The sequence below is a fragment of the Amphiprion ocellaris genome, chromosome 5 (genome assembly GCF_022539595.1).
Source record: "Amphiprion ocellaris isolate individual 3 ecotype Okinawa chromosome 5, ASM2253959v1, whole genome shotgun sequence".
Classification (NCBI taxonomy): domain Eukaryota; kingdom Metazoa; phylum Chordata; class Actinopteri; family Pomacentridae; genus Amphiprion; species Amphiprion ocellaris.
The window spans coordinates 12,379,157-12,399,246 of NC_072770.1; the positions used below are offsets into that span (position 1 = coordinate 12,379,157).

The following is a 20,090-nucleotide window of genomic DNA, read 5'->3' on the forward strand; positions in this document are numbered from 1 at the left end:
TTCCGGGTCTTATATTGTGTTTTGTTTCTCATGTCTCATTTTGTATTCAATTGTTTTGTGTCTTTTTGTAGTGTAGGGTCCTGAATCGTGTCACATTTGCAATTTATTGTGGGATATATTTTTATGTTAAAAAATACATTTCTAGAAAACTGTCAATGTTGCGTTTCCTTCTACTAATGTTATGTGACTATTACACATCAGTAGAGTTTTTGTCTTTTAATAGTCACTATTTTTGTTAGTCATTATGGTCTAAAGATTTACAACTCATGAATTATTTGGTCTAATAATAAATATAACACAAATAAATCAGACAGCTTGTTTATTCTTGAAGAATCCTGCAGTAAATATAGAATTAATCAAACTGTATGATAGTGGATGACTTCATCTGATAGTTAACAAAATCCTGTTATAAAACAATTACATCAATCAATATTTGATCCAGACAGCTCTCCAATGGATTTTATTTAAAAGATGAACTTTGCATATGATGAAAGACACTTCTGTTTAAGCAACGATAGAAACTAAAAAGGCTGAATAAAAAAAAAGTTCAAATGATATTGATAGTCAATCAGTTTATTCATTTTCTTGTTAAAACAACAACACCGATGGTGGTAAAGTGGTTTATGACACCGGCTGCCAGTCCTTCTAAGCATTTCCTTTTTCAACAATGAGAAACATCCCAGCATCCCATAATCATCAAAAATAACATCACCACAAGAGCAGCACATGAACATAAAACCATTTACAAAAGAAGCACTGAAAGAGAGAGTCAGGGATCGTTTTAATCAGGCACAACTGGATGAGAGTAGAGCAAGAAACGCCAACATCTGAAGGAGAAGGTCAAATAACAAAGAAAGAGAAAGCTGTTTTTTTTTGCATTAAGTCTGCTCAGCCGTGACGTGTGAGTCATTGCTGCTGATGAAGCTTAAATGTCATCGTTTGCACCAAAGATCCCACCAATAAAAACCGTCCTGCTGACAAAATCCTCAGCAATAATCAAGAAAATAATGGTTCCAACCAAAGTCCAGTCCAGTTCTGCTTTGTGCAGTTATTTATTCTTCCTCGTAAAAACAGACTAGTGGAGCTGCAAAAATCATATTATTTTATGAAATTAGTACCTATTATTATGCATATTTTAAATCTGCAATTAAAAAAAATAGGTGAGTGGAAACACTAGCAATTCAAAATACATTTGCCACACTTGGCTCAAGAGAAAAGTAAAATCAAAATGTGACAAAGTGCAAATGAAAACAGACGTAGTGAGTAAATCGTGATGAGGAGACTGTAACCTTCCTCACATTATAGATAAACCAAACAGGTTCTGAGCATCTCTTGAGCTTTAACTGTCACTGTCAATTTCAGTAATAAATGTATTTTTAATTATTTCACCTCCTCTTAACGTCTTGTGGGGGGTACAAAACTCAGATTACATTTGCTTGTGGTTCTTCTACAGAGGTTTACAAAGAGAATTAGCTCTGATAATCTGCACCTAACTCCTAATATTTACTGCATACTAGTTGATAGAAACTTTTTTTTTTTTTTTTTTAATTTTAATGTAATTTGGATGGAAACCTGAGTGCATGTTGTACTGTACACTTTTCAAGTGTTTGTTTCAGGCTTTGAGCTCTGTTTTCCTCTATTTTTGGCCTCTAACCAGACTAAAATGACCATTTTCTACTCCAAACTGTTCAGGGAAAAACATATATTTGTAGAAATGCTGTCATATTACTGTCAAAACAAATAGTGACAGTAACACAGCATTCAGACTAAAGTGGGAAGAAAAAGAAGAAGCACTTTGCTGATTTTACACTGACTGGTAACTCTGAGAAGTCTTGAAGAAATAATGCTCATGTATCAGGTATATTGGGGTCAATGGGGACCCAACAACAGATTTTTTTTGCTCTGGGATTCCTTTAGGAGGTTAATTTAGTGATGCTTTCTTTAATTTTGTACCTCTGTGTGTCTGACACCAAATCCAAGGTTTTACAGAAGATACATGCTGAACCATTTGGAGCCACAGAGCTTTCAAACTTCAAACTCTTTTTGACAAGTTTTTTTCTGCAGTTGACCGTCTTTGTCCGCTGTTGTACAACCGAATGTCAGATGCCCATTTTGCCTTCAAAATGTGTTTTCAGAACACAAGGTGGGTCGAGAAAAGAGCATTTAAATCTGCTATGGTAAAATAAAATGATGATATTGTGGGTTTGTCTTGCGTTCCTTCGACTCCTGCATCCAGTTGTGCCTTCCAATAAACATGTCGAGTTCAGACGTGGATTTTTCCACCTCAAGTCACCAAATTTTATAAAAACTTTACACCTGACTGCCTCATATTTGTTTGACTTTTCTTCTGTGCATACATATGTTATTAAATAAAACATGTATAAAATCTGGACTCACAGGGAACATTACTTTTTGAAGAGAAAGCGCAGTCATACCAACTTTTGCGGCATTTTCTAATCCGTGGATCAACGTTTGAAGTGCCATAACTTGAAAAATAATGTGATGTTGTGATGTTGTGGTCTTCAATGGTACAACCCTGCTTTGATAGAATAATATAAACTAGTTATAAGATGGTGCAAATTTGATCAAAAAATGTCTTTGATGTTTTTTTCTACTTGAATATTCCACAAACCATAAAGCCTTTATTTTTTCGCCCTAAAAGGCAGATTTTTTCCAGTGATTGTCACCAATAGGAACTTTAAAACCTACATTTTTTTTTTGCATCTATGGTCAATATTTGAACATGCACTGCGCAGTGGTGATGGTGAAACCTCTCCAATAATGGTCCCAACTGGAAGAGTTAGATAATATTGTTACAGGGCTAAAAGAAAAATCATAGTTTTCCAACTCATAGTGCTTCAAATAATTTTGCAAAAAGTGGTACCATAAGCAATGTGTCTAAGATCTGCATGAATTTATTATAGCCTTGTTTGCAAAGAGTTAGTCACATAGAAACACTGTGTTGGGAAAGTTGGTGGCAATAATACAAAATTACAGAACTCTCGCTACATTATTTCTGAAGTTATGGCACTTCAAATGTTAATCCACAGATTGATGCGAAGAAAATGGCACAAAAGTCGACATGAACCCACCTTCTTTAAGAATTTTGACCCCAGATTTCACACATGTTCAACTCTATCAATATTTACCTTTTTTTTTTTTTCAAATTGAAGATGGTCAGGTGAGGGGTATACAGTGAGATGAGGTGGAATAACCGCTATATGTACTTTAAAGCAGTATTTTCAGTCCATAGAAGGGTTCTGTGTGGAATCAGAGCCGGTAATGTCTGTTTTCTCGATGTGAATCTGTGCTGGTTCGTCCTCTCAGCTCCTCAGCTGGTGGGTTGGATAGTGCAGCAAACTGCCCGTCAGACTTAACGGAGTCGAAGCCCCACTGAGCTTGTAGAGGAAGAACTGTCAATACAAGCCTGAGACAGATGCAGCATGCAGGGCCTTTCCTGGTGACAGACGTACAGATAAAACCCAGAGCAGAGCTGAGAGCCACCAGAACAGGAGGAAAAAGAAAAAAATTGACATGTGACTGAATGGATTTTACTCTTGTTTCTCGGTACAATGTGGACTGAAGGAGGACATACAAGGTTTAAGGACAATCCACACTTTTTTTTTTTCATGATTTGACGATGTTAACAGGTTTAAATATTCCACAGCTCACAGGGATGTTTCATGAATGGGTGCAACAAATGCTTAAATGAGTGTATTTACCCTGTTTCCATAGAAACATCTCATTTCTTTTTTTAATTCCTGGGATCAGACCTTGTCATATACAAAGAGAAGTTTAAAAGTGGCTTGAAAAAGACTTTAAAATTACACTGTGGCTGTACAAAATTTCCTTATTTTTCTGTCTCAAGTAGCACCTTTGTGCTTTTATATACGCACGTAATAATGTTGCTTTTAAAGCTGGAAATTGCTTTTTCCTACTTGATAAAAATATGTATTTTTTCATAATATACTCCCACTACGAGCTTTATTATCATTATCAATAACTTCCTTATGAGACACTGTGTGTTTGAGTGATTTTATCCCAGAGTTTGATAAAGCTGATCGCCCTTCTTCCTCTCGGTTTCTCTTCAACAGCTTCGTCAGATGATCCCACTTCAGTTCTTGTTTTACAAACTGCTGAGTTACGGCCTCGAAGCCCAGATATAAAGATTTTAACCTGAAGAGTTTAGGAGAGACGAGGAGGAGGAGCAGGATGGAGCGAGGAAAAGGGAGGAAGGAGGGAGCTAGAAGAGGAAGTCTGGTTCTCAGTGGAACCGCTGGAGGGTATATCTTGGGTCCTTGGTGTCCCGGATCTCAATCTGGAGAAGAAACAGAAGAAAAGCCGGCATGAGAGCAGATGTAGCAGCATGTTAGATGAGTAGAAAAACCTTACAGGGTTGAGACATGCCTGGTCAGGGGTGAGGGAGAAGAGGGGAGGAAATAGGGGAGTTTTTTTCAGCTATTTTTTGAAAATATCCTTTTGTTAAAGTATCCAAGAAGCAGTTTTCTCAGTTCTGAAGCCTGAAAACTGCCGTTTAACTTGCACCAGAATTCATCTTTTCACCTGTAGTTTGAGATTTTGCAGAGTCACGTCTGTGCATGCAGGGCTGCACAGTAGCTCACTGGTTAGCACTGTCGCCTCATAGCTAGAAGATTCCTGGTTCACGTCCTGGCCTTTCTGGGAACTTTCTGCATGTAGTTTTCTCTGGGTTCTCCAGCTTCCTCCCACATTCCAAAAACAAGCTCATGTTCATTGGTAACTCTAAACTGTCCGTAGGTGTGATTGTTTGTCTCTATATGTAGCCATGTGATAGACTGGTGACCTGTCCAGGACCTTCATCCCAAGTCAGCTGGGACAGACTCCAGTCCCCCTACGACCCTAATGAGGATTAAGCAGTGTGTAGATAATGGATGGATAGATGTCTGAATCTAATCTCCTTCCTCTGTCTGTGTCATGTAGCTGCAAATGGAAGTCAAAAAAGACAGCAGAAGGAGCTAATTTACTAATTTAGATAAGCCTTTTCAGTTGCAAAATGATTTTTGATGGGTTGGGGGTGATATAATAATATTGGCTGCTGAATTGATTTAATATTGTGTGTAATTTACACTCAGATTTCTGCATTAGTTGATCTGAAATTAAATTTAAGTTGAGGTAACTTAATGGCTGACTTCAGATTCATCCAAAATACCAGAAAAATGTCTAAAATAACTTCAAATGTGACAAAAGACCAAGACAACTTGAAGTTTGTACAAATAGACAAATATACATAATGACTTGAGGGCGATGGTAAAGTTTAATTCTTAGAAATGTCCTACGGGAGTAAAAGGAGACCACGAAGAAAGAATTAGAAAACTGACTTTACTATTTTTTTTTGTCACCTTGAAGTCAGGATTGTAAGTCTGAGTAAACACTTAATTCTTATTCCCCTAATCATTTTAAGCTGAAATGTCTCATCTTTTTAACTTCTAAAGTCGTCTGAAAATAGAGAATGAGACATTTTAAGTTTAATTACCAAGATATTAGCACTCATAATTTATACATTTATAGATAGTAAATTAGAAACGAGTGGTAGAATTGACATAATTCCCTTGTGATGTTTTACTCTGCAGTAAACTATGTTCTACTAAATCCTTGCTACATTAAGAATTCAGTAAAATGTTGATTATTTTTAGACGAATCTGCTGAGGCAAATGGGAGCAACTTACAAGTCATAGCAAGAAGCATTTTAAATCAGCCACTAAATTAAGAAAGCAGCTGTTCTGACCAGTCAGAGCCGCCCCTGGATGAACCTCCTGGTTGTGGCTGCGGGGCTGGATGGAGGCGATGGGGGGTTTGGGTTATGTAGACTATGGCGGGATTTTAAAAGCTGCAACACTTTCTGATGATTCATCCTCCACACAAGTACTCTTATTAAAAATTGGCCAAACGTGAATTAGAGAGGATGGAGAGAGGAGAGTTTAACACTCAAGTGGCCAGCATGGACAGGTGAAGTTCATTCACTGAAGCTCCGATGTCCCGGTTTCAGTGAACGCAACTACAGTGTCCGAGTGCAAGTGAAGGCAGCATTGATCAGCTATCTGTAGGTCAACTGTGCAGCAGGATCCTGAAGATTTTTATCATGTAATCTATTCTTTATTTATTTATTTATCCTCTCCTGGTCATTGACAAAACATGTTGGCATAACAAACGGACTACTTTTGATATTTTTAAAGAGATTTGAGTGGTTTTTTTTTAGGCTTCATTACTTGCATGGTCTCCTTTTACTCCTCATAATGACCGACAACTCAACCTCAACCTTAATGGAGATTCCCAATTCACAATGAACCACATGCAAGATCTTTAGTTCAGCTGCTGTTTAAATGGCACAGATGCCACAGAAACATTTAGTAGTTAAGTGTTCTATTACTCTAGAAGTGTTGTCAATCGGCCACATCATTAAAGGACTACATCTCCAATATCTCCCAATTCATTCAGTATTAGTTTTCAGTAAACCTATTAACTGAGACTTGGCACGTTGATGCAACATCCATTGTTTTATTCCAAATGAAATGTGCTGAGGCAGAAAGCCTAAAGACCGAAAATATGTTACCATCTGGACTGTATTTACTCTAAAACAAAATTATCGCATCTTTGTGTGTTTGCAAGAAGACCAGACCCACAAATCAAAACATTGGTCCACAGCGTCACCAGTGGTCAAAAACTTCACAGGTACTGCAGCTGCCATTGAAATCAGCCACGCAATTTAAGTTCATTTAATTATTTTTGAATTAAAAACAGTGATAATTTAGTTAATAAAACTGTATTTTTGTTATTTTATATACACCGATCAGCCACAACATCATGACCACTGACAGGTGAAGTGAATAATATTCATCACATTGGTACTATGCAGTGTTCTGCTGGAAAACTTTGGATTTTGGCATCTGTGTTGATGAGACTTAGACACTAAAATAAACGTTGTCCCTGAACAAACACACTGCTTCATGTAAATGGCGATCCTAAATGTCACTGGCCTCCCCCTGCAGGAAAATGCACCCCAACATCAATCAGGAACATGACAATTGCCCAAGATGTTGATTTGACCTCCAAACATCCTAGACACCATTCTGCTCAAACATCAACAGGATGCAGTGGAACAAGTCTGATTCCCAGACGCCCCACTGCACAACCCAGAGAACCCAAAGGATCCACTGCCAACATCCTGCTGCCAGACCCCATAGGACACCCTGAGAGGTCCTCTGGTCCAGGCCCAATGGTTCAGAGCATTTTTGATGACATAAACCAACACAATATTAGGCAGGTGGTCATGTTGTGCCTGATCGTTGTAAATAAGCTTCAAAGATTAAGAAATACACAGTTATGAATATTGTCTGAAGGGGAACCTTTCTGTGGAACAAATGTTACCTTGTTGGGGTTATGTAATTTATTTTAGATGCACTATAGCACTTTCTACATAGAGCAGCACACCTGCTAATTCTGGGAATGAATGAGAGAACCAGAGAAGAGTGCAATGTTTTCTTTAGAGGTTTTCTCCCCCAAAGTTTATGCGTCCAATGAGGTATGAAACTTATACCTATTTTTGTTTTGTGCTGTTGTTTGTGTTTATATGCATTTCTTTTAATCGTCATTTCCTGAATTTGTGCTCATCCATCCATCCATTATCTATACACCGCTTAATCCTCACTAGGGTCGCGGGGGGTGCTGGAGCCTATCCCAGCTGACTCAGGTGAAGGCAGGGGACACCCTAGACAGGTCACCAGTCTGTCACAGGGCTACATACAAAGACAAACAAGCACTCTCACATTCACACCTACGGGCAATTTAGAATGATCAATTAACCTCAGCATATTTTTGGACAGTGAGAGGAAGCCGGAGTACCCGGAGAAAACCCACACATGCACAGGGAGAACATGCAAACTCCATGCAGAAAGATCCCGGGAAAGCCGGGACGCGAACCAGGGATCTTCTCGCTGCAAGGCGAAAGTGCTAACCACTACACCACTGTGCAGCCCCTGCATTTGTGCTCAGACTCGTATATTTGTATCTTTATTTATTCAGTTCTCACGGCATGGATATTGGCATTTCACCACTGGGAATAACTGTTTGTATTTAAAAGTGGCGTCCGTGATTAAGCAGGACGGGAGCTACAGGTACATTTATTGCTTCAGAAAACACATAAGTTTCAGACCAGAACTACAGAGCTGAGCCACAACATGGCTCACTGTGAGTATACAGCACATCTGCTCATATTTCTCTCTAAGTCAGCTTCCATTAATTACAAAACAATGGATCTGGAGCGCATTAATGTTTGAGACTCATCTGTTAGTGAGATAAACCAGGACTTGTTTAAACATGCTGAGCTTTAGAGATGTTGGCAGGTGTATTTTTGCACAGAGTCATACCTCCCTCCAGCCTGTACGCTGAGCTGAGATAAGCACTTGCTGGTATGAATTTCATTTTTTTAATCGGGAGAGATAAAAGGCTGATATTAGCAGCATCTTATAATGAAAGCGAATAATTTCCTAAAATGCAGAATCTTTCCTTTAACTTAAGATCATGGTGCAACCAGTCCTTCTTCTTACTTTCTGTAAACAATCCTAAATATGTCACTGACTATTCCATTCTCTACTTCAGTGGCATAAAACACACAAAAAATATGTATTTCTGACAAGGGGGTAACACGAAACTAAGGTGAGATTAAGGGAAATCACAGTGCATCAAGTTCCTAGAAATGATCTACGTGCATGCAAGGATCACATGCTGCAAGATCAACAAACTGCTGGCTCTTACTCCATCCATTCGCAGAGAAGGACCAAGATGGAGCTAAAGGAAGGAAAATGAGATGATTGTGGTTTAAATAAAGTTCAACAAGTGGTTATTTCAAACCTCCATGTTCACACCAGTGTAGAAAGACACTGGAGTTGCCCTTTGCTTTTCCCCATGATAAAAAAAACAACTAAAAGATGTGCATTAAAAAAGCTTTCCAACTTCCTCAGTTCCATTTGTGGACCATTGCACATGCTCATCAGTGTTTCCTTCACTGGCCCCGCCCACAGCTTCCTGCTCGGCCCATACACTCTGCATTGTCACCAAAATATAACTCACTTTGCCAGACTCTGGACAGGATTTACAACTGTGTTTCCTCCATAGATTCAAAGTTAATCTAAAATTAAGAGGGAAAGTCAACTTTGTGCAGTTGGAAGTGTTCTGTCAATAGTTTTACTGACCTATGGGGACAATATTTTTTGGGCTGCATGTTTCAAGCCCCTACATTTTTGAGCTGGCACATTAAAATCCCGCTAACTCCTTGCACATATGACTGGTACAAAAATCAGTTATTCTGACCACTTATTCTGATACAATTGTTTGATACTTAAAGGTGGCATGAAGGCCGCTAACTAGCTACGCTGTTTGTTTTTATCATTTTTTAAATGTCATGTTTTTGGCATGGTAGAAGTGTTAGATATTAACACAGCTGTCGTCTCACTTAGATAGCCCACTCTGTAGTTCATAATGTACATCTGAAGGAGAGAAGGTGACGCCTGTAACTCCAACAACACCAACCCTACCATCAAGCATGGTGGTGGCAGTATTATGCTCAGTCGCCTTTTTACTTTTACACAAAGTAAATGGAATGATGTAGAAGGACGATTACATTCACATTCTTCATGAAAAAATAATATCATCTTGGGTATTAGATGCATTGTGAGTGTTTCAACAAGACAATGATCCCAAACATGCATCAAAAGTGGTAGAGAAATGGCTAAATCAAGGTAGATTTAAGATTTTTTAACTGGTCTCTCCAAAGTTCTACCTTATAAACCCCATCAAGAATCTGTAGACTGTGATGAAGAAAGAAATTTGGGTGACAAAGTCAACAAATGTAAATTGACTGCACCAATTCTGTCTCGAGGGAGAATCAAAGATACAATCAGAAGCTTGTAGACAGCTACCAAAACCGTGTAGTTATGGAGAAAATAGCCAGGGCATGTTTAACCAAATGTTAACATTGCTCTGTGTACATGTTTGACCCAGCACATCTTGACATATTTCCAGGACACCTTTAATAAATTTATGAAAGAACCAAAATACGTGAGTGTTTTCTGTGACAATGTGTCTCAAAGATTCCATCGTAGAAAATCCAGAGTTGTAGGAGCCATTGGAAACTCAAGGGTGCTATGATGTACATGATCCTTACAAGAGTATGTAAACCTTTGTTCACAACTGTACATAGACACACACACACACACACACACACACACACACACACACACACACACACACACACACACACACACACACACACACACACACACACACACACACACACACACACACACACACACACACACACACACACACACACACAAAAGCTAGAGAGGTTGATGTGTGCAGCAGAATCCTCAATGAAAGACCTCGACTTGACGTCTCCACTTGAAGTCGTCCTCCTTCTTGGGGAAAGCACTCAGCCTGGGGGTGTTTCTACGAGGATTTCTCTTCTTCTTCTTCCATCCTTCTGCCTGAGCACAGTTCTTTAGCTTGGCCACAACATATGTGACTTTATTGAGGTCTTTAATGTTACTAAACATCATGTGTCTCATGAGGGCGAGTGCAAAATATGTGACGTGACACCAGGGAGTCAGCTGAAGGCAAACTGCACACACTCATACACACTGGGATTGATTACTGCACTGTTTTATACGGCAAAAACCCTACAGTCACTGGCAGACTTAACAGCTGCTGGTATATCCAGGGCTTAATCTGATTATAAAAACAATTTATAGAGGCCTGTGATTGATGTCATTTGACAGACTGTACATGAAGTATAACATGTTCTGATTTGTGCTGACAACCCTCTGCTCCGGATGTGGCTGCTTGCAGAACCACCAGCTGAGGACAATAAAGCCTCCGTTAAATATAGAAACAATGATGTTAAGCTCCCTCTATAAGAGGAGACAACATTATCAACATGAACCGAAATTATTATGCACGAACAAGCTAAGCTAGTTAATAACACAATATTGTAATAATTACATTAAAAGGGAATTCATTTAGATTCTACAGTTTTAACACATACAGAGACACTAACGACGCTATTGGTAGGAAATTCTCAAACTAGCTAGCATTTATTTATAATGTACTGACAGGATGATTGATTAATTCTATTCTATTCTATTCTATTCTATTCTATTCTATTCTATTCTATTCTATTCTATTCTATTCTATTCTATTCTAGAAGAGTTGATCTGCAAGATGTCTTTGGGGATATCCATTGACAGTATGAAAGCAAACCCTATAAAATCAGTCACGTATTATTAGACCCAATGGTACAAGTGAAAACATATTTTGGTCACTGTTTGAATTATTAAGAAAGAAAATTGTAAAAGTATATCAACTGTTGAAGATGGATGCAGTGAGGATGAGCTGTACCCTTCCTGGCTGAGAATCTGTATCTTCAGATGTATTTCCTGCATTAGGTTCCTTGTTTTAGCCATGTTTGTCTCTGGAGAACTTTCAAATGTGCTGCTTCAAATAGACACGAAGCGCGGCAACAAAAATTGTGTCTTTTAATAAAAAGCACGACCTTCATTAGTGGACTAGTGGACATTTAGTACCAAAATACCCTAGCACTCAAAATTTCTTGTGTATTTTTATGGAACCAATCAATTTTAAGATTTTAATGGCTTTTTTAAGGATTTGTTTAGTACTTTGACTGTGACTACTAAAATAAATTGCACTTGAAGACCTAAGAGTGATTCTTAATGCAATATTCACAAATGCATGGGGTGTCTGAAAACTTTTTTCCACCACTGTATACACATAAAACATTACATCATACATAAAAGTAAGTTTGACACATACATGTGGTGCCTGTTAACTTGTTTATGTAATAAACACAATAAATAACAATGAAACCACAGACCCAGCAGTAATAAAATGTACTTACCCGCGACACAACGAAATCTGTAAAAGAAACAAAAGAACACAGTAAGTTCATTGTGCCTAAAGTCAGATTACACTCTGACCTGTAATAAATCTACAAAGAACCACAATGCATGATCTACTTCAACTGAGGAGTCAGCAGCTGTAGTCGACTGTAATCACCCATGAAAAGTTAAGAGGCCATGTCACTAAGACAATCTGATTAACACAGATTTCTACATCACCAAAACTGATCATGCCAGTCGCTGTATGTTTATCTTTGACCTTAAGACCTACAAATAATCAACGAAAGACATAAAATGCACGGTAATTTTGGGAAATAGACATGTTTTGATGATTCCACCACATAAAAAGAGGAATTGTAGGAGTCACTGGAAACTCCCATGATGTACATGGTCTTTAGAAGTGTATGTAAACTTTTATTCACAGCTGTACTCAACTATTTGGTTACTTGTACTGCAAGTGTTACACACACGAAGACAAAGGCGTGCGGACGTTTGTGTAACCAGATGGCTTTATTCAGTACAAAGCAGAAAATGACAGCTTTTTCCGTAAATGGTGTCTCTGTAGTCACTCCCTCTGATACAGCTTCCGTTTTTACTGAGTTTTTTGGGAAATCAGCCTTTCTCATGTGCCACTACTGCCATCCTCTGGTGTAAATTGGCATAGCACCAGAAACAACAACCAATACAGTTGAATGCCACACAGTATGAACAACAAAAATACAAATTACAACACCAATAAAAGGAAAATTTGTTGGGGGGGTGTCCTCCCTTCACCATCAAATAGTCCTGGGCACCACACCAGTCATAAAGGTATGCTAGTTTCCCAATAAAAGCTGCCTCACCTGTGCTTTTTCTGCTATGACAAAGCACAGTATCTGCTATGAAAGTGGTCTGTTCTCAGCATAACTCCCACAAACCTCAGACTGAATCCCTGAAACACCAGTTTGTATGTGCAATACAGAGTTACTGTTAATATCCCACTTTTTAAAAATTTATTTCTGTATTTATGTGAATTTGATCACAACAGTATTTGTACACCCCAAGAAGCTGGTTCATCTCTGACTGACTTTATATGCGTTGCTTCTACATTTTGCTCCCTGTTTTATCTAAACGCAGGTTTTGCCATCACTCTTGCATGCAGTTTTTGTGTTCAATTGAAGAAATTCAGTCATTAGGGATTAAAGTTGGGGGCTAAAAACAAATCCTGAATTCATCTTCCGTGTTGCATGTAAGTGTGACGCATCTCTGAATGTTCTTACATAACAGCTGCTCATGTTCTAAGACTTAAAGATGCAGAAAATACATAAAGAGAAAGAAGAGAGACAAGCAAACACAGTGAAAAAATGAAATAAAACTAAACTGAGAGACACTGAAATACAACCAGTGAAAAACTGAGACACTGCAGACAGAGAGGAAACCACATCCTGGAATCTGACACGTAACCATGGAAACTTCCTTCATATATTCAGAAAAACTGCGGGATTCATTCTTTATTTCTCTTAACTTAACCCAGTCTTCACTTTCTCTGATGATGCTGCAGCGTCTCTCAACAAAAGACACAAAAATCTACTTCCAACATTTACTGTGATACACCAGCTGGAAATACAGCCGTAAAGACAGTGTTGGAGGACTGTTACTGAGAACTTCTGCTTTCACGATCATTAAAAAGGTGCTAAATGTCATCAGATTTGTGGTCTTAATGTTTTTACTTCTCAGTGTGTTCTCTCATAAAAAGCATCTATAATTTAGAGCTTTTTGTTATGCAGAATTTAACAAAAAAAAAGTGCTCATAAAATATTTCAATATTTCATCATTAAAAGTTGATTTAAATGTTTTTTTCTCACACTGTACTGAGACTAGTAGATTTCTTGTAACAGTATTGTTTTCACTAACCTCTGACCTTTCAGCCAATGACATGCCATCTACCTCTTAAACTACCTGCCTGTAGATTTATCCAGTTAGCTCCTGCTCACTACAGTGACAACATTATTCTGAATCAACCAATTCCTGACTGCTGCAGTAAACTCACGGTGCAAAGTGTCTCAAACTCTCCAGCTTTTAAGCTTTAGTTTATCAAGGCTGCTCGTACTAATTAACTCACAAAGTAATCAGATTGGCATCGTATTAGATTTCATTCAACTGCTGACATGCAACTAATAAGCTGTTTGGGTTTAAATTGAGTTTTTTTTCTTCCTGAAAATGAAGAAACTCAAGCAACTGATTTCACTTTCTTTGTAATTAGTACAAAATGACATGTTTTAGTCATAGAAAACCTCAGTAAAACCTAGAAAGTAGTGAAAATAAACTGCATTAAGTTACATCTGGAGAGAAAAAAACTGCAAACTTGTACCTAACAACTGGTGCAGTGTGCTATTGAAGAAATAATACACAGTTTCCATGTCGCAGAGGACATAGAAACAAACTGAAGAAGAGGACGGGCTTCAGGTGGCACAGGGATGGCTAACTAGCTTTGAGAAAAATCACGTTTTATCCATTATTTTAGCATTGCAGAAGGATCAGATATTACCAGCCTCAGTCTCCCTTATAATTCATTATATATGTTTGGACGAGAGAAGGTGAAGCCTTTAACCCCAAGAACACCAAACCTACCATCAAGCATGGTGGTGGCAGTATTATGCTCAGCATAGCACCCTAAATAGAGAGGCCGAGTACTGCTATGATTGAAACACATTAAGTGTTTGCATCTTCCTATTTGGTAGAGTTGCAGCTGAGAATTTTTATAACAGATTAAATAACATCAGTGTCACTGAGTCATTGTTATAATCCTGTTATTCACTCTTTTATTATGTATGTTAACTAGTCAGAAGTAAAAGTTATGAACTCTGGCCTGGTCTGGAGATGAGAACAAGCTGTTAGTAACTGAATATATGTATGTGTTTTCATGTGGAAATTCAAAAATAGCCTGCAGCATAAGGGCATACAGGAGGTTAAGTTAACTAAAGGGATCTGGGCTACACTTTTCTAAAGTACAGGAGCTCAACAGGAATCAGCTGGTGGGGTTTACAGGGACAAGGACACATAGGTTGTATTTAAGATTGTAGCTCTAGTGGCTTATCTACACTTAAAGAGGGTTAATGTCTTCTTTGTGACTGAGTGCTGTTGTTGCTTTTTGTTGATGATTATTATTATTGCATTATATATTGAGATCTAAGTTACTACAAATTCTATCGTTATTTTTCACATCATTTTCACTCTATATTTTTACTATATTATGTTGGTGCATTTGACACTTTAGAGTGCATTTTTCAGTTTAGTACATTTTGCTCATAGCATATTTGACATTTTATTGAGCATTTTGTACTTCACTATATTTTTCTTCTTGTTGTTTTTTTTATACCTTACTTACCAAATATTTTGCTTATTTATTTCTATTGCAGTAGTGGCCACTTCTCTCTTTCTGCTTGTTACTGTAACAACAGAATTTCCTCATCAATAAATCAATAAAGTATTTATATTTCTATTCTGTTATTGTGACTTAATTATGCTAATTACACAATTTGTCCAAATGAAACTCTTAGCAACCAAGTTAAATAAGTAGTATTTGGATGAAATGAACCTTTAGAACTATAAGTACTTGGACATAAAGTAAAATATTTTCTTGAATAAACTTTTAAACGCAAAACTTGTTTGAAAGTACTGCTTGGGTGGATCAAACCGTAAAAAGTACTTGGACATCAGGCAGTATTCTGTGTGAGAAGCATAAATACCACTTGAGTGGAAGTCTCCTTTGAAACAGGAAGTGGTGCACTTTAGCGCTCATGCCTTGTGGTAGGTGTCGCTGTTTTAGAAATGAAGGGTCCTAGAAGTGTGGTCCTGAAAGTGGTGCTACAGACACTACTGGGTTGGATAACGATGCCTGTTGGGTTTAGCTTGTACTGACGTGCAAAAGACTGGATTTAGAATCCCAGGCAGAAGCTGTAACAACACTACGCTGTTTGACACTGTGATTCCAGTCCTCACCTTTGTTTTCAGCCCTCAGCTCCTCCTGGAGGAAGTCGCTCTGCCGGTTTCCCAACACGAAGGCCAGAAAGGAGAGAATCAGTGCGTCCAGGATGCCGATGATGGCCAGGATGTAGGCCCAGCGCACCGAGCAGTTTCCCAGAGCGTACCTGGCCGTGTCCTCGCCGCACATGTCCCGGATCACCTCAGCATCCCAGCCGTTGGGGAAGATCACACAGCCGAGGACCAGACAAACGGCTGGAGGGCAGAAAAGCGATTGATTAATGAATGTTTCAGTCCAGGCTGTGATGGATGCGGCGCTCACATACAGAGAGTGTAATGATGTTTGGGCTGTGGGATATTGGATTTTTTTTCCCAGCCGGCGTATGTAATAATGCGCAGAGCGATGGGGTCAAGGTGACGTGCTCCACTGAAAAGCAGCACGAGAAAGAAAATCATTACAGGAAGAGGGGTTTAGCTGTGGAACAAAGCACGCTTGGAAAGTCGAGGTGAAGGCAGGTGGGGAAAGAAAATAGGTTTAGGTGTAAAACAGCAGGCCAGGCAGAGAATTACATGAAGTTAACAGGATAAAAACGAGAGAAAAAAGGACAGAATGTTATTTTTCTGTCGTTTCTGTGCTGTAAGTGGGTTGCCAGTATTGTTCTTTAAAGCAGCAGATGGAGAAACACAGCAACAGAGCCTACATGGAGGACAATTTTACAGTTTTCTTTAGACATTATCCTCAGCGTTACTTACAATGTACCCTGTTGATCATCCAGGGTTATGGAAAGACCAACAGATAGAATTATTACAGCTTTGCTACTGAGAAATCATGTTTTGTCTGTCAGGTTGATGGACAGGCCTAAATACAGTAACAATCACAAGCTAATTAATCACTGATTTATGAACAAATCGATGCACAAACACTCTCATAGCACTGTATGGAAATTTATAGACTAACTGTAGTACAATCAATGATTCCAGGTAGAATGTGAAGCCTCAAGCTGCTTTCATACATTAAAAACACTCAAAACTGTTGAGTACAATTCACAAAATCCGTCCGCTAATCTGAACGCCTCACACAAAAAAGTTCTAACAGGAGGTGGTCGGGGTGGATGGAGGGCGTACAAAGCACATGCAGATTATAAGATTAACATTGTTTCCTCATTGCGTTGGTAATTATTCATTGATTTGTGAAGACAGCATGCACAATGGTCACTTAATTACTTGAAAATCCCTCTAAAAGTGAATATTTTCAACTCTCAAATATATATTGTTAGCGACTTGAGATTGTACTACCCTTAATTACACATAAAAAATGTCTCAGAATGATTAAAGAGTGTTTTACTTTCCTCAAAGTATCTGAAAATAGAATTAACAACCTATTTTTTAAAATTAAAATTAATGATAAAATGAATTTATTTATCACTTTTCTAAAAATTACAATAGGGTAAAAAAGTATGTTGGATGAAAATCACACAAGGGGATGCTGTAATTTCACATTTTACTTCAACTACACAACGATGCCGGCGTGTAGGTTTGTCTTAGTGTCACGGTAACACGATGGGTGTCAAATTTTTCATACTAGAGGAATTTGATGTCAGTAGCTCTGCAGACAAAGATCTACCTGAAGGTGAAGATGAGGAGGAATTAGTTTAGTGCCATTTGTGAATAAGAAATGACATTCAAGTAGTTTTTCAGGACAAATTCCCAACTTTTGAAATGCATCTCCTCTTTCATAACATTGGCTTTCATTCGACACGTTAATTAATTCAATGAGATTTTATTTTGGTGTGCACCACAGAAAAGAAAATGTACATTATCAGACCAACATGCATACAAGACACCATACTCTCCACTTCATACTAAAAACATAATCCAATAAATAACAAATGTCCATAGACCCCAAACACTTTAATGCATTATTTTCATAAACATGATGATTCTATGACTTTTTTGAGCTGATGGAGACTCTGAAAGTCTTTAGTTTGTCCATAATGAGAGCTGCTTTGGCTGAAAAACTGCCACAATATGCTGCAGGTGCCTCATCTGTCAGTGCAGTAATGTTTGCTTTAGTTGCAATAATTAAAAACACCTCTAAGGCTCACTGTTTACTACAGGGCTGTGCTTACATGCTTATTGTGCAGACAAAATATGAGCAGTTCCTCCACCTGTGTTGGATTATAACAGAAATGTATCCGTTTGTGAGAAAGACACAGCTAAAAGTATCTCAGTAGACACAACATGACTTGTTTGTTGTTCACCTAGAACTATTTCCAGCACATAACTGCCATAAAAACACAAGTTGGTGCCTCGACCTTTCTGTCTTTAGGGATAATACAAGAGCCACAGGAAACTTGATTTAATGAGAAAACATGATCCATATGTTGATTTGAGGCTGGTACAGATCTCACTGGCACATATGGAAGCACTTTGATTTGTTTTCCTTTAAAATCAGCGAATGAACTATATCACACTACAGAATATAGAAGATAGATGCAGAAATAGAAGCTTGATTCCCTCTGATGCTCACATTAACCATAATGCCTTGGGACACTATTTCCTCTTTGAAGAGTGAACTATATGCACCGACAACATATCTGAAGGTCTCGGTCTTTGCGTGTTTGTGCACATTTGGCACGTGAATGTTTTTAATTTGAGCTAGAAAAAGATGCTTTAGTGGGAAATGTGTGAGTGTGTTTGCTCCCATAAGGCCAGAGTGGTCCCTCGGTGTGTTCAGGGTCCAGCTGAGGCCAGGCTGGCCTGAACAGATGGTTCCCTGAATGCCTCATTTACTGGACTATCGCTACTGCTGAGAATCAGAGATGGAGAAAAGGAAACAGCTGATGTATGAGCTCAGTGTGTGCAGGGACATAAATGACTGTAGAGGTTTCAGCTGATATATAGGGAGAGTAAAGAAGAAGAAACCCCCACAGGATGAAGACGAGCTCCAAGAGGATGATATGTCTTTCAAGTGATACAAAAACAGTTGGTCTTCTAGACCAAACACAGACACTTTCATGTATACAAAGAAAAAATCTAGCTGTTGGCTTTTAAAAATCAGTAGTTTTAGATTAATAATGTGAAGATCATTGTTGCTAGTGGCTTTTTTTTTTTTTTTTTTTAATCAAGGGTAACTCCTGTCTACGTCTATAGGTCGCTTAGAAGTTATCTATCTCATCCAGTCACAAGAAGTGTTGCTTAATTGTACACACATAGCAAATAAGCCATTTAGACATTTACACTTTAAAAACATGATCTACAAGGTCTATGCTGTGAAAATTTAGAAATATAATGCAACACAAACTCTGTAGTTCAGGTGAGATATGAGGCTTCCCAGAGTAACACAACTTTAAAAAGACAAGTATAGACACTTCAGATAAATATGTAAGTAATTCTGCCTCTAGGTGCAGCATTATTTACATAATAATTCTTCATACTTTTAGTCCAATATTTTCCTGGAAACTTCACAAACGTAAGTTCCTCAAAGATTCACTGAAATGTAGCCTCAAATTACATTTTTAATAAGTGCTACACATTTTAATTGTAAGGCAAATGAAGAAAATACTGCTAGTTATCAAGTACCTGTCTGCTATATTTTGGGTTTTGAAGATATAAACTAGAAAAGTGCTGTCAATGTTTGTCAGAAACATCTTTGAGCTACTTTCACTTATTCAAAAACAATTTATTAATAATAAATGCATCTGCTGATGTGAACCATGCCTTACAAAATATAGTGTTAGCAGGAGGTGGTTGGGGTGGATGGAGGGTGTATGAAGCTCATGACTTTTACATCAGAGGCCACATTCTGTTCACATGATTATAAAAATTAACCATGTTTCCTTATTGTGTTGGCAAATTAAACCTTTGCATAATTTTTTAAAATGTATTTGCTGTAGCAAGTCTATAGGTAGGTTTGCCTTTAATAAATGCTTCAGAATCATGCTTTCCACAGCTTCTGCTTTTTTGGGATTTTGGAAGATGCACAAGAAAATAAGTACATTGCCAAATATTCTCCACAGATGGAGCTGTTGCGTTGACAAATGTTGTAGGAGGTACTTTACACTCAGCAATATGGCTCAGCGTTTATCAGCACTGCATCTTTCCAGGAAATCTGAGTGAGAATATAAAAGCTCTTCCGCCTAAATGAGATTTTTAGAACAACAGCAAGAATTATTGAAG

The 20,090-nt window shown here is 38.1% G+C and overlaps 1 protein-coding gene across 2 annotated transcripts in view; it reads right to left on the reverse strand.

Annotated features, from left to right (window-relative positions):
• Positions 1-443: 443 nt before the first annotated feature.
• lhfpl4a (LHFPL tetraspan subfamily member 4a) overlaps positions 444-20,090 on the reverse strand; it is a 40,500-nt gene continuing 20,853 nt past the window's right edge. The window contains exons 2-5 of one of the 2 annotated variants that reach the window (XM_035940624.2): positions 15,930-16,166; positions 11,948-11,964; positions 8,791-8,823; positions 444-4,318 (exon numbers count right to left, since the gene is read on the reverse strand). In XM_035940624.2, the coding sequence (XP_035796517.1) occupies positions 4,265-4,318; positions 8,791-8,823; positions 11,948-11,964; positions 15,930-16,166 (341 nt within the window). In that variant the 3' untranslated portion in view covers positions 444-4,264. The remainder of the gene's footprint in view (positions 4,319-8,790; positions 8,824-11,947; positions 11,965-15,929; positions 16,167-20,090) is intronic. The other variant, XM_023293556.3, reaches the window with a different exon arrangement.